This window comes from Ammospiza caudacuta, chromosome 7 (assembly GCF_027887145.1).
Source record: "Ammospiza caudacuta isolate bAmmCau1 chromosome 7, bAmmCau1.pri, whole genome shotgun sequence".
Taxonomy (NCBI): domain Eukaryota; kingdom Metazoa; phylum Chordata; class Aves; order Passeriformes; family Passerellidae; genus Ammospiza; species Ammospiza caudacuta.
The window spans coordinates 20,867,812-20,882,340 of NC_080599.1; the positions used below are offsets into that span (position 1 = coordinate 20,867,812).

Below are 14,529 nucleotides of genomic sequence, written 5' to 3' on the forward strand. Positions count from 1 at the left end.
TTTACTGATAATGAAAGAGAAGGAAAAAAAAAAAAAACAACCCTCCTGGTATTTATCGTTTGAACTATTCTACAAGTAACAGCAAAGAAGAGGCACAGAAACGCTCCTTGCAGAGCAGTGGCTGCGTTCTGCTGGGTGAAATCCCCTCTCACAGCCCCAATCCGGATCTGTGAGCAGGCAGTGCTGGAGGCCGGCGCTCGGCCCAGCTGTGCCACGGGCTGGTCAGGCTGCACCCAGCTGCTCCTCCGGGATTTAGCAACCGCTTCCCACCCACAGACAGTGACTCTGCACATTAGGTACTTTCAGAGCAAGACCTCAAATGCCACGGCAGCTCCGGCCCGGGGAAGAGGCTGTAGCCACAAGAGCAGTGGGAGCACCTGGAAGATCCCGGGAAGGACTCCACGCACCCCGACAGAAGTTCCCTTTCTTCCCCAGCTCCCAGAAGAGCCGGACTCCAACCCACCCCAAGCCTCTGGCGAGGCTGGGTGGATCCAGCCACAGACACGCAGAACCACACCCCGGCTGCTGCCTGCCCTCCTCCCCCTCGAGCCACCGGGGCACAAACAGGAACTAGGCTCGTACACTTGAAAATATTTAATACGTGTTGCACACGTAGAAATTACATTTTATACAAAACATGATACATCACTGAAGGAGAACACTGTACAAAATTCCCTACGGGAGCCCCAAGCCTTTATACAACAAAGACCGGGAGTTACCAAAGCCTAACAAACAGGCTCAAGGACTTTCCGTCAGAGCGTCTGTAAACTTCGTTCCTCTCAATAAAACACTTTTAAAAAGCACCATGTAATAGTTCTGACCTAAACCTTTCCAAAATAGACACTTTATTTAATAAACTTAATACTTTCCAAGCTTAAAATATCACCCGCCGGGGGCGCCCCCGGGGTCGGCGGCGGCCGAGGAGCCTCCCCCGGGCGCCGGAGAGGGCGGCGGCGCTGCCGGGAAGGGGAATTCCGGGAGGGCAGCGCCGGGGGCGCTCCCAGGGCGGGTGCCGGCAGCCGGGACCCGCCGGGGAACGGGGAAACGCCGCCGCCGCTGCTGCTGTCCCGCGGTCCCCCCGGTGCGGCGGCCGAAGGCGCCGGGTCTGGCCGGCGCCGGAGGCCCGCGGCGCTCGGTGGGTGCCATGTCCGGGCCCCCCGGCCCGCGGCGGGGAGCCAGTCTCTGCGGCCGGGCCATCAGAAGGCCACGATGGCCGTGCTCCAGGGGTTGAGGGTCCGCAGCACCGGCTCGTCGCAGCAGATCTGTCCCGGCTCGGCCGCCGCTTCGGCGGGCGCCGTGCCCGCCGTCGCCTCGCCGCCGTCCAGAGGCGGTCGCCGCCGGCCCTTGGGCTCCTTGCTGAGCAGTCCCGAGAAGCTGGAGCCGAAGATGCTGATGAGGCTGGCCACGTTGCCTGTCTCCATGTCCTCCTGCTCGCCCGGCGGAGAGGGCGGCGGTGGCGGCGGTGGCTCCTCTTCCTCGCGGCGGGGCTTCTTCACCGGGGAGCCCGCCTGGCCGCGCTCGCCGGCGCTCCGCTTGCGGGGGCAGTGCGGCGGCGGGGGGGCCCCGGCGCAGCCCCCACGGTTCTCGCCGCAGCAACAGCGCCGCGGCCGGGGGCCCTGGCAGTCCCTGCCCGCCTCGTCCTGCGGGGGCGGCGGCGGTGGCTCCTCGGCCGCCCAGGCGGCGGTGTGGGGCGGCGGCGGCTCTTCCTCGGGGTGGCCGCCGGCGGCGGCGGGGGGCGGCTCGGGCGGGCAGCCCGGCTCGCTCAGGTAGACCTGGCGGGCGCTGCGCAGCACCAGCGACACCAGGAGGTTCTTGTGCAGCTTCAGGCCGCCGCGCTGGCCCCGCGCGCTGTAGATCTTGCCCAGCGAGATGCTGACGATGCGGTGCGCCTCCAGCTTGAACTCCATGGGGAAAGCAGGTGGGCGAAGGGAGGGGTAAAGAATTTTAAAAAGGAAAAAAAAAAAAAAAAAAAAAAAAACAAAAACAAAATTAAAACGCCCAGCCGAGCGGGGATCCGCGCCTCACCCCAGCTCCGCACGCCGTCCCTTCGCGCCGCAGGCTGAGCGAGCCCACGCGCCCGCCCACCTTTTATACCGCCCCGCCTCGGCCAATCAGGGCGCGCCGCCGGCCGCTCCAACCGCCGGCTGGCCCCGCGCGCGCGCGCCGGCCAATGGCGGCGCAGGGCCGCGCGTTCGAAAGCTCGCCCCGCGGAGAGGGCTCTTAAAGCGGCAACGGCAGCGCGCCGCGCGGGGTGGGGTCCACCGCGGCACCCCCGGCTCGCTGCACCCCAAGGAGGAACCGGGGGAATTCTGGCCTTGGAAAGCGTTGGAAACGTTCCTCGGAGAGAAGAATAAGCAAACAACAAACCAACAAAACACATCAAACCCAGCGCAGCCTCCGTTTGGTCAGGTTGGGAATGTTTCCCGCAATTTCAGCCCCTTGTCTGGGATCTTATGGTGCTGGAGAAGGAGCTGCTGGTGGTGATGGCTGGAGGGCGAAGCGAGGATTTCAGGGAAAATCTGCCCTGATGTGGAGCAGAAAGGCCTGCTTGCCCAGCTGCCAGGTGGAATTCTGCTCCAGGGCTCTGGCAGTGAAGCTCACAGGATGCCCAGGGCAGAGAGAAGATGCACAACAGGGTTGGGAAGAGCTACAGGGAGGACAAACTGGGCATCTCCAAGTGTGATGGGGACCATGGCAAACCAAAGCACCTTGGCTGGGAGCTGGAACATCACTGGGATGTAGCTGTGAAAGCTGATGGCAGGATCAGCAGGGTGGCTGGGGGACACAGGGGATGACACCCCAGACGCAGCTCCAGGAAAGCCTCTGAGAAAGTTTCAGAGCTTAGATTACAGACCCTCCTCCTTCCACCAAGGACTAACCACCATCTGCAAGCAGAAAAGAAGTGAAAGGGCCTAGAATTAAGGAAGTTCACCATGCTGCCCCAGAGTATCAGTTTCTACTGCCAGCTGACACATCACAACTTGCTTCCATCCCTTTTTTTCCCAGGGGATGAATCCACAGGCTCCCCCAAAGGAAAGCCACAGGCTGTCACGATGTTTTGTTGGCAGGACCTCTGTCAACAAAAGGTCATCCTGGCCTGGCTTTCTGGAAGGACAAAAGGGTGGCTGGTCACAGAGGTAACTAAAAAAAAAAAAAGTGAAGATGAGGCATAGGTGACATAGCAAGAGGCTTCTACAAAAAACTAAAAAAAAAAAAAAAAAAAAAAGGGGGAAAAAAGCTACAAACCCAGGCTCAGGACAGATGTATGTTTTCCTCCTGGTCAAACACAGACGGAAAACCTCAAATGCTCAAATGGACACAACAGCATGTTGACATCTCAAAATGCCCAGGCTTCCTCCACCAAACCTCCACAATCTGAATGTCCAGACCCGGGCACGCTCAGGCACAGGGCCAGAAGAGCCAGGCCCAGACACAAAGTGCCAGGAGCAGAAGGTCCCAGCTGAGCCCAGGGCACAGAGAGCCCATCCTGGTCACAGGGAGAGCCTGTCCTGGTCACAGGCAGCAGGGCTGTCCCCTCCACGCCCGGCGTGGGAGGATGCAGGGACGCGGGCTCCGGTGGGAACCGCGGCTCTCCCGACCGGCCAAACCTGCTCCCGCACCTGGGGCCAGCAACACCCTGTCCTGAGCCCTGGGGTCAGCCCAACCAGCCGGGGCAGGTCTAGGCGGGCATGCCTGGCGCTGCAGGCACGGCTCTGCACCCACATCTGCCCAGCAGCAGCGTCCCCTTGGTGGCACAGGGCTGGCTGTGCCCCTGCAGGAGCCATCAGCAGCGCTGGGATGGCTGAGTGCCACATCTGGGCACTTGCATCTTCAGCAGAGGGGCAGACAGTCAGATTTGTACACCTCAGCCAGCTATATCCCAGCTCAGGGACAAAAGCAGCAGTGCAAAGTCACCCCAGCAGCTGGGAAAAGCCCAGGGCAGGAGGAGGAGGAGGAGGAGGCAGAGCGTGGGAGCTCTGTGGGGTGAAGATGCCTGGATCCGATCTGACCTGTTCTGCTGCTCACAGCTCACCCCGATGGCATGAGGCACCTCTGCTCCCCAGTGCCTGCCTTCTGGCTGCTCTCCTGCCTGGGAACAGGCGGCCAGGAGCCTCTCCCAGCTCTGGGATCAGCAAGATGGGGATGAGGATGGGGACTGAGTGAGCCCTCATCCCTCTCAATGCTCACACACAGCACCAGCAGGGAGGAGCAGAGGTGCAGAACCTCAGGCTGGTACCCAGCAGCACGAGTTTTACCCACCAGCACCATGCCTGGTGTCAGGCACATCCATCAGCACAACATTCCTGGGCACCAAAGCCCTGCCTCAACACCTGCCTGCTGTCAGGCACATCCATCACTGTGAAAAATGCGTATTTTATCATTGGCTTTTCGCAAATATTCAAATGAATGTTATATGTGTTGTGTTAGAAAGTGATGCTGTATTAATTCTCTTAAGTAGTGTGTTAAATATAGTTTTAGGTTATAACATAAGGTGAAAATAAAAACTATGCTATGTAGGATACTTTTTTTAAAGAAAGGACTTACAGTGAGATGGCAGCCACAGGACACCTGAATCTTTCAGAGAAAGAGAATTTATTGCTCCATTATCAGAAGAAATTAACTTCTTCCCACCTCGAAGACACCGTCAGGATTCAGAGGAAGAAGCTGACACTGTCCAGACAGAATCCTGTGTTTGAATGGAATTTATGCATCATGTCTGAGGTGTATGAATATGCAACAGGCTGTTGCTTTTAAGGGTTAATCCTCTGTTAACATGGGTACTTTTTCGGGCTTATTTTGCCCATAAAAAGGTACCCGGACTTTCTGTAACTCTTTGTTTTTATTGTCTCATATTGTCCTAATCCAAATTGTCCAAATTATTATTACTCTAATTATATTACTATTTTTATAACCACTTTATTACTATTAAACTTTTAAAATTTTAAAAACAAGTGCTTGGCGTTTTTCACAATCAGCATGGCATTCCTGGGGCACCAAAGCCCTGCCTCAACACCTGCCTGCTCTGTGTGCCCTTTGCACACATGGGGGGATGGTTTTCCCTTTTCCACAACAACATCCCATCTCAGAATCACTGCCCACGACATTTGCCAAAGCAAAGTGCAGGCACACTACATTAAAATCATTATCTAAAGTGGGCTGTGTTGTGATGGTGTTCACAGGGGTTCTTGGATGAGGGAAGAGACGAGGGTCTGACTCCATGTTTCAGAAGGCTTGATTTATTATTTTATTATATGTGTTACATTAAAACTATACTAAAAGAATAGAAGAAAGGATTTCATCAGAAGGCCAGCTAAGAATAGAATGGTAACAAAGGTTTGTGGGTCAGCTCTCTGTCCGAGCCAGCTGACTGTGATTGGCCATTAATTACAAACATCCAACATGAGACCAATCACAGATGCACCTGTTGCATTCCACAGCAGAAGATAATCAATGTTTACATTTTGTTCCTGAGGCCTTTCAGCTTCTCAGGAGGAAAAAATCCTAAGGAAAGGATTTTCCATAAAAGAGGTCTGTGACACTGTTTCACCGACACACTTCACTGTCACCCCTGGGAATGACCCAAAGACCAGGCTGGCTTTATGCTGTGTGTCCAAGCGATCTTTTTCATTTGTTTTCCAGCAGGCTCTACCTTGGATGGCAATGATCCCCGGTGGGGTGCAGGCAGCGGGGGCTCCAGGATCAGCAGCAGCAGCACAGCCGGTTGAAGGCAGGCCGTATTTTATTTTGGTGCCGCTCCCTCCCAGGCTGATGTCATGCTTTAGTAACTTTGAGGCGCAGTCACATGGCGGCGGCTCCTGAGGTCAGCGCCGGGGGTGGCTTTGTCAGCCTGCCCTGTGCCTGCCCCGAGGTGGCTCTGCACGGCACCTCCAGCCCTCCATCGCCACATCTGGGCACAGCTGGGTCCACCCCTGCCCTCCCAGCGCGGGGCCATCGGGGGTCAGGGGGGGACACGGCGCACGGAGGGAGGGGAAGGGTGTGACCGCCGCTCTAATCGCCTCATGTGATCCGGGCAGCGCGCTCCGAAGGGCTCTGACGAACAATTAACAATCCTCGGGCTCAGCTGCCGCTTCCCGAAATAGCTCTGGCAGCAGCAGCAGGAGGAGGAGGAGGAGGAAGGGGAGGAAGGCGGCCGGGCTGGCAGACAAAGGTGCGGCCGGTGCGGTGGCCAGGGGGCAGCCCCGGCGGGGCCACCTGGGAAGGAAAACAATGCGACATAAGGAGGGAGGAAGCAGCTTGTGGTGCCGCTAATCATCGCACAGGGCTGCGCACACGCCACCGCCTTTTCTTTTCTTTTCTTTTCTTTTTTTTTTTTTTTTAATTTAATTTTATTTTATTCTATTTTTATTTTTTGGAGGAGTTTCAGTTCCGAGCGGGGGATGCTCCTCGCTGGGGGGATCGGTGCGGGCGCATCCCGGGGATGCTCGGGGAGCCCCGGATCCGGCAGCACCACGGCTCTGCCGCCCCCCGAGCCTGCCTGAGCCCCGTTCCTGTCCTGGCCCGGCCATCTGGCTCCCAGCAAGCACGGAATGAGGATGTGGTTAGCGAGATCCTGTTCCCCTCTGAGCCCCCCGCCTGCTCCTCGCTGTCACCAAATGTGCGGGCCAGGCTCCCAGATGCAGTCAAGAGGTGGCAAACCTTCCAGCACAGTCTTCTCTTCTCTTCTCTTCTCTTCTCTTCTCTTCTCTTCTCTTCTCTTCTCTTCTCTTCTCTTCTCTTCTCTTCTCTTCTCTTCTCTTCTCTTCTCTTCTCTTCTCTTCTCTTCTCTTCTCTTCTCTTTTCTCTCTCCCTTCCCTTCCCTTCCTTTCCCTTGACCACCTTGTCCTTCTCGTGGTTTGTGGGGAGCCCACAGAGATCATCCATGGACACAAGGATTATGAGCACATTTTTAGGGTTTTGAGGCTGCCTGGGAAATGTTCCTTCTAATTTCACCCATAACAAGGAATGGGTGGCAACACCCTGGCAGTCCAGCACCTCGCTGCTTCTGCAGTTGAACCATCTCCTTTTGGATCCTTGTAAGATCTCAGCATCCCTGGCATCCCAGAGCAGGCAATCCCAGGGATTCATCCTGCAGAAAGCAATCCTGCCTTTCCCCAGCTTCATTCCCCCATTTCCCCTCCTAGCTGGAGGATTTTTCAAGAGGTGGAAAACCCCACAGCTAGGATGGATGGTGAAATTTGGGTCTCCTCCAAGCACACACTGAAGGCATCCATCACCAGCTGTCCCGTGCATTGATGCCTCTCTCTTCTATTCTGTGAAAATCGCCAATCACTGGTTTTTAAAATTTTAAAAGTTTAATAGTAATAAAATGGTTATGAAAATAGTAGTATAATAAGAGTAATAATAATTTGGACAATTTGGATTAGGACAGTATGAGACAAACAGTTATGGACAGTTCGAGTACATTTTTCTGGACAAAATAAGCCCAAAAAAGTACCCACATTAACAGAGGATTAACCCTTAAAAGCAACAGCCTGTTGCATATTCATACACCTCAGACATGATGCATAAATTCCATTCAAACACAGGATTCTGTCTGGGCAGTGTCAGCTTCTTCCTCTGAATCCTGACGGTGCCTGCAGAACTGAGCAAGGCAGGAAGAACTTCGTTTCTTCTGATAATGGAGCAATAAATTCTCTTTCTCTAAAAGATTTAGATGTCCTGTGGCTGATATCTCACTGTGAGTCCTTTCTTTAAAAAAGTTTCTTACATAGCATAGTTTCCATCTCAACCTTATAACCTAAAACTATATTTAACACACTACTTAAAAAATTAAGACAGCATAACTTTCTAACATAACACATATATCTATTTTAATATTTGTGAAAACCAATCATAAAATACGCATCTTTCACATATTCAGGCCAGGATCCATGAGTTAGAGCCTTCCTGAGAGGAGGGTGGGAACAAATCCATCAAATCCCCTCACCACCAGCGGTGCTGAGGCAAAAGCCTTCACACCCACAGCTGCTGGAGCAAAACCAGAACTTCAGGACAGCCAAAGCCCCTGGGAGACCCAGGCACGTCCCCAGTGATTGCTGACGTAAACCAAACAGGACAGGGAGAAACATTTCCAAATGGGAATCTATGCATAGCTTGAGCTCATTTCTGGATGGGAATAAACATCTAAATTGCAAGGCACCCATGTGGATCTCAGGAGGAAGAGGAGGAAAGTTGTTTGAGATTGGGTTTTTTTCCCCTAGGAAAAAAACAGTGATTCACGTGGATGCCACCCGGACCTGCCACAATTGGATATTGGTAACAAATACCCCAGGGTTGTTCCCAACTGCTCTGCTTTATCCTTGCTTGGAGATAAGGTCACAAGAGCTGGGAACCATCCCAAAACACAGCCCAGAGAGCCACACACTCATGGCTGATGAATGAGAGCCAAACGCAAGCGAAACAAACACAAACAAATCAATACAGACGTAAACCCAACGGGAGGAAGCAGCTCCCTGGGCTCCTGAGAGCGCTGAGACACCCGCCCCAAAACCACAGCGAGGTGTGAGCTGCAGCACAGCCGTGCACTAGAAAGCAAAGGGGTTTTCCAGGGTTAAAACCCCCTTCCCTGTCCCACACAGGCAGGACTCTCTCCTACACTTATTTTTATTTTAATGTTCACCAGTGATTTGGGATTCCCCCTTCTCCCCCTGCACAAATGGTTTAAAATTTCCCTTTCCTCTGAGCCCCTGGCCTGGGATTTCCCTGTGCTCCCCTGGAGAACAGTGACCTGTCCCTCTGCCCATCAGATATCCTGCTGCTCCTCCAGCAGCCTCCCCAAACACAAAGAGGGGGGAAAAACAAAAAATCCCACTCCCAGCTATCAGCTTCTTCAGGCAGCTGTTTCCCTTGGAAAAAATGTGACCCCCTCATCTTTCAGTGGGTTATGCTACTGGTTTGGGTTTCCTGGGGAAAAAATGCATTTATTTGTCTGGGGTTTCCTATCAGACAACCCTTCTATTGTAGTCCACCTTCCTGTGTGTTTTTTGTCAGAGCAACGGGTCCTGTGCCACTTTCCAAAGGCTGCCTTGTGTCCAGGGCATAAAGAAACAGGCCAGCCCTGGGATGAAACACGGGAAAAACTCCATGTTTTTCACTGGAGTGAATTCCTCCCCAGCAAACTGAGCTGGAGCAGGCAGCAGCCTCGGTGAGTGGGGCTGAACATCCCCAATTAATCACGGGAGCCACCGCCAGCAATCCTCAGGGTGCTTTGCCTGCCCCAAGGAGGCTCTGCCTAATTATCTTTCCCCCCTCTCCCTGCATCTCAATGTCACCTTCCTCGTAGCCACGGGGCAAATGAGAGCCGCATTCCCATGTGCAGATGTGTGCCACGATGGGGAGGTGGCACAGGGATGCTCCAGGGAGCCATGGAGCTGCCTGATCTGCTTCCCACTCCCTTCTACATCCCCCAGGGTGACCAGGGACCTTGGGACCTGCCAGAAAATCACACCACAGAGCAGCAGCAAGGGCAGAGCAGATGCTCTGCAAGGGCAGAGCAGATCCTCTCTGTGTCAAATCCCTCCTCCCACCAAGGAAAAACGCGAAATGAAACATCTGTGCCTGGCAGCAGGGGTTGGCTGCCTCAGCTCCTGCTGATCTCTGCCCCTTCCCTCTTCCTTTGACCACCTCGTCCTTCTTGTGGTTTGTGACGAGCCTGGAGCCCACAGAGATCATCCAAGGATTATAAGCACATTTTTAGGGTTTTGAGGCTGCCTGGGAAAAGTTCCTTCTAATTTCACTCATAACAAGGACCCTGGCAGTCCAGCACCTCGCTGCTTCTGCAACTGAACCATCTCTTTTTGGATCCTTGTAAGATCTCAGCGTCCCTGGCATCCCAGAGCAGGCAATCCCAGGGATTCATCCCGCAGAAAGCAATCCTGCCTTTCCCCAATTTCATGTCCCCATTTCATTCACCAGAACACTGAATATTTAACTCCACACCAGTGTTTTGTATCATCATCCCTGCCTTAATCCTCTTCAAACCACCACTGACAATTTTCAACTATCACTAAAAACGAAAATGAGGAGGAAAACCACCAAAGCATCTGAAAGCCTTTATGGCTTCTCCCTTTAGCTGTAAAACCTTTTCAGGGGCGCGGAGGGGAAAGTCCCCTCTACTTTTATAAATCCGAATTCAAACCAATCCAGCTTTTCCCTGAGAAGAAAAGGCAATTCTTCCACACCAAATGCACACTCTTTGCACCAAGCTAGGATGGGATCACACCCCCCTCACCGTGCATGCACACACATGCCACAGAGATTTTCCTGATAAAAGTTCCAGGGAGCCCGGCTCTTCCCTGCAGACAGCTGGGATTCTGATGAGTTGGCACTTTTCACGGTGCAGAAAATGTTTCATCAGATCTTTCCTGACCAGTTCTGCAGCTGTGTGCACCCAGCTCTCCTCTCCCAGCAGGAATTGCTTAGCTGAGCACGCTGAAGAGATCCCAAAAATCTCCTTGCTGCCTCCAAGCCCCAGATCAGAGCTTCCCTCATGGAACAGCAAAAAACACCAGGTTCTGAAAAATACAAACCACAGCGTGGTTGGAGTGGCTTTCAGGAAAAAAATCTAAATTATTTACTGCATCACGTAAATTAATTTCTAGCATCAAAGATCAGGCTGTCTCTTTTATCCCTTGAAAGTTTACAGCTTCTCTAAATTTTGGTAACAATCCTTATTTTCAGCCTTCAACAGCTCTTTGAGGCTTTACACTTTTTTGCAAATGGACTCAATGATCTTAGGTATTTAACAGCCTAAGTGATTATGTAAAAAAAAAAAAAACATTTTCAAATACGTGTTGAAATACTTTATTGAAGGATTTCTGAAAGCAAAATTCTAGGTAATTACTCAAAAAAAATAACAAACCTAAAAATATAAACCACAGCGTGGTTGGAGTGGCTTTTTACTCTAAAAAAGTGGTCTTTTTACTCTAAAAAAAAAAGTGGTTTTTTTACATTAAAAAATATAAACCACTGTGTGGTTGGAGTGCCTTTCAGGAAAAAAATCTAAATTATTTACTACATCACGCAAATTAATTTCTAGCATCAAAAATCAGGCTGTGTCTTTTATCCCTTGAAAGTTTACAGCTTCTCTAAATTTGGTAAAAATCCTTATTTTATCCCTTGAAAGTTTACAACTTCCCTAAATTTGGTAAAAATCCTTCTTTTCAGCCCTCAACAGCTCTGTGAAGCTTTATACATTTTTGCAAATGGACTCAACGATCTTAGGTATTTAACAACCTAAGTGATTCTGTAAAAAGAAACATTTTCAAATAAGTGTTCAAGTATTGTATTGAAGGATTTCTGAAAGCAAAATTCTAGGTAATTACTAAAAAAAATAATAAACCTAAAAAATATAAACCACAGCGTGGTTGGAGTGGCTTTCAGGTGAAAATCTAAACTATTTACTCCATCACATAAATTAATTTCTAACATCAAAGATCAGGCTGTCTCTTTTATCCCTTGAAAGTTTACAACTTCTCTATATTTGGTAAAAATTTGTAAAAGTCCTTCAACCTTCAACAGCTCTGTGAAGCTTTACACTTTTTTGCAAATGGACTCAACAATCTTAGGTATTTAACAGCCTAAGTAATTCTGTAAAATGAAAACCAAAATATTTTCAAATTGGTGAATAAAGTGTTCACAAAATTTATTGAAAGATTCTGAAAGTAAAATTCTAGGTAATTACTCCTAGTAATTCTAAGAGGCAACAGGACATTTTCCCTTTTCCATTGCCAGCGCGCTGAAGGTTTCGGGCACAGGTGGAAGTCACAGGAGGATCATGAGGCTTTGGGGAAGCACAAGGTCTTTGTGGGACAGGGACAGACAAACTGGACCAGCAACTCCTTGGGACTCTGCTTGTTCCTGGAGGGAACCTCCCATGCTAAGCACACCTTTGGCAGGGACGCCCCAAACGCTGCCAGCGTGGGAAAGGCATCCCAAATTCAGCAAGGAAAGGCCGGCAAACTCCAGCCCCAAAGCTGCCACCTGTTGCACCACCCCTGGTGTGGGGCTGGCCAGAGCAGGAGGTGGAATTCTCAGCCCAAGAGCTGCAGAAACCGGTTCAACGTGTGCCACAGCCCGGCGTGAGTGTGAGGAAAGCTCTGCTGGGGTTGCAAAAGCGCCTCTGCTGTTCCCATGCTGAGCTGGCACCTCTGCAAACGGGGCTTGTGGCCACTGCCACCCTTGGGGAGTGCAGGCCAGGATGTGCTCTTTGCTTAAAATATGGGGGAGTCACAGAATTCAGAATGACCAAGTTGGAAGAGACCGTCAAGATCATCGAGTCCAACTGTGGAAAATGTGCATTTTATGATTGGTGTTTGTCACAAATATTAAAATTAATATGATATGTGTTATGTTAGAAAGTTACGCTGTATTAATTCTCTTAAGTAGTGTGTTAAATATAGTTTTAGGTTATAACATAAGGTTACAATAGAAACTATGCTATGTAAAATACATTTTTTAAGAAAGGACTCACAGTGAGATAGCAGCCACAGGACACCTGAATCTTTCAGAGAAAGAGAATTTATTGCCCTCTTATCGAGTTCTTCCCACCTCGCTCAGCCATGAAGACACTGTCAGGATTCAGAGGAAGAAGCTGACACTGCCCAGACAGAATCCTGTGTTTGAATGGAATTTATGCATCATGTATGAGGTGTATGAATATGCAACAGGCTGTTGCTTTTAAGGGTTAATCCTCTGTTAACGTGGGTCCTTTTTCGGGCTTATTTTGCCCAGAAAAAGGTACCCGGACTGTCTGTAACTCTTTGTTTTTATTGTCTCATATTTTCCTAATCAAAATTGTCCATATTATTATTACTCTAATTGTATTGTTATTTTTATAACCATTTTATTATCATTAAACTTCTAAAATTTAAAAAAAAAAAAAAACAAAAACAAAAACAAAACAAAAACAAGTGATTGGTGTTTTTCACACAACCCAGCCCCAACCCCTCAGCTAAACCCTGGCACCCAGTGCCACATCCAGGCTTTGTTAAACACACCCAGGGATGGGGACTCCACCACCTCCCTGGGCAGCCATTCCAGAACTTTATCACCCTTTCTGTAAAAAACTCTGGCCAAGCCTCTGCAAAATCAAGCCAATTAAGGTGGGAGTAAGGCAGGGACTTGGCTCTGCTATGTGTACATGGATGGGGACATCTCCCAGAACTCTGCAGGCATCATCCTCCTCCTGCCAGCTGCTGCAAGCCCAGGAGCTGTGCTCAGCTCCTAAAGAGCCCAGATTTGAGAGAGGTGGGAATGGGGAATCCTCATCCAGGGATGGACAACATCCAAGGGCTGTTCCCACTGCTCACAGGGCAGGAGGAAGGAAGCAGGGTCTGTGCTCAGCTCCTAAAGAACCCAGAGATTTCAGAGAGGTGGGAATGAGGATCCTCACTCAGGGATGGACAACATCCCAGCCACACAGGGCTGTTCTCACCCCTGACAGGGCAGGAGGAAGGAAGCAGGGCCTGTGCTCAGCTCCTAAAGAGCCCAGATTTGAGAGAGTGGGAATGAGGGATCCAGGGATCCTCACTCAGGTATAGACAACATCCAAGGGCTGCTCTCACTGCTCACAGGGCAGGAGGAAGGAAGCAGTGCTGTGCCTCTGCAGGGCAGGAAGGGCAGCAGGAGCCGAGCAGGCTGCCTGTGCCTCCCTCCTGCTTCCTCCCTCGCTGCCTGGGAACAGCCACTCCTGCAGGACACAGCCCCACAGTGCCAAGGGTTTTGTGTTTTGCTCCATGGAACCGGGGGAAGAAGGCTGGCTGGTTTATGTGAGGTTTTAAACACTGCAAATCCTGTGAGAGGGAAGGAGTTTTATCTTCTGGGTTTGGAATAAAGGACAAAATTTCTTCTCAACAGAAGAGTGTGACATGAACAACACTGCTGCTAACTGCAGGTGTGTGAGGAGATGGTGCTTGAACACCTTCTCTCTGCATTGAGCAGGCTGCTTTTAGTTCTATAAAATAAAAAAAAAATAATATCTTTAATCCACAAAACCCAAGGGATGGGACACACACCACCTTCTGCACAGTGCTGCTGGTGGCACAGTGGTACTAAGGACCATTGTGGGAAGGCACTGCCTGGGAAGATGTCACCACCTCTGTCCTTACAGGGCTGCTGAGAGCAGTGTTGGGATCAGGGATCCTGCATCCCTATTCTCCCTGAGGAGAGCACATTGGGAGTGTTGTGGGCAGCTCTGGGCTCTGAGAAAAGGGTGCCAAGGAGATGGAGGCAGATTCTGCTCCAGGACATGGGAGGGAAAGGATGGGAAACAATGTACAGCAAGTTCCAGCTGAACAAAAGGAAGAACTTTTTCTCTGTAGGATGGAACAGAGTGCCCAGACAGGTCGTGGAGTGTCCCCAGCTGGAGATATGCCAGCCCTTTGTGGGCACAGCCCTGTGTCACAAGCTCTGGGGTGAGAGGGGAGGTGGCACCGCCATGCTCCCTCCTGACCTGAATGGGAGAAACACCAATCACTTGTCTTTATAATTTTAAAAGTTTAATAGTAA

At 50.9% G+C, this 14,529-nt stretch overlaps 1 protein-coding gene across 1 annotated transcript; it reads right to left on the reverse strand.

Annotated features, from left to right (window-relative positions):
- Positions 1 to 579: 579 nt before the first annotated feature.
- On the reverse strand, positions 580 to 1,928 carry IER5 (immediate early response 5). The gene has a single exon (XM_058808916.1). It carries the CDS (start codon positions 1,905 to 1,907, stop codon positions 1,197 to 1,199), a length of 711 nt encoding a protein of 236 aa, XP_058664899.1. The 5' UTR covers positions 1,908 to 1,928; the 3' UTR covers positions 580 to 1,196.
- Positions 1,929 to 14,529: the final 12,601 nt, after the last annotated feature.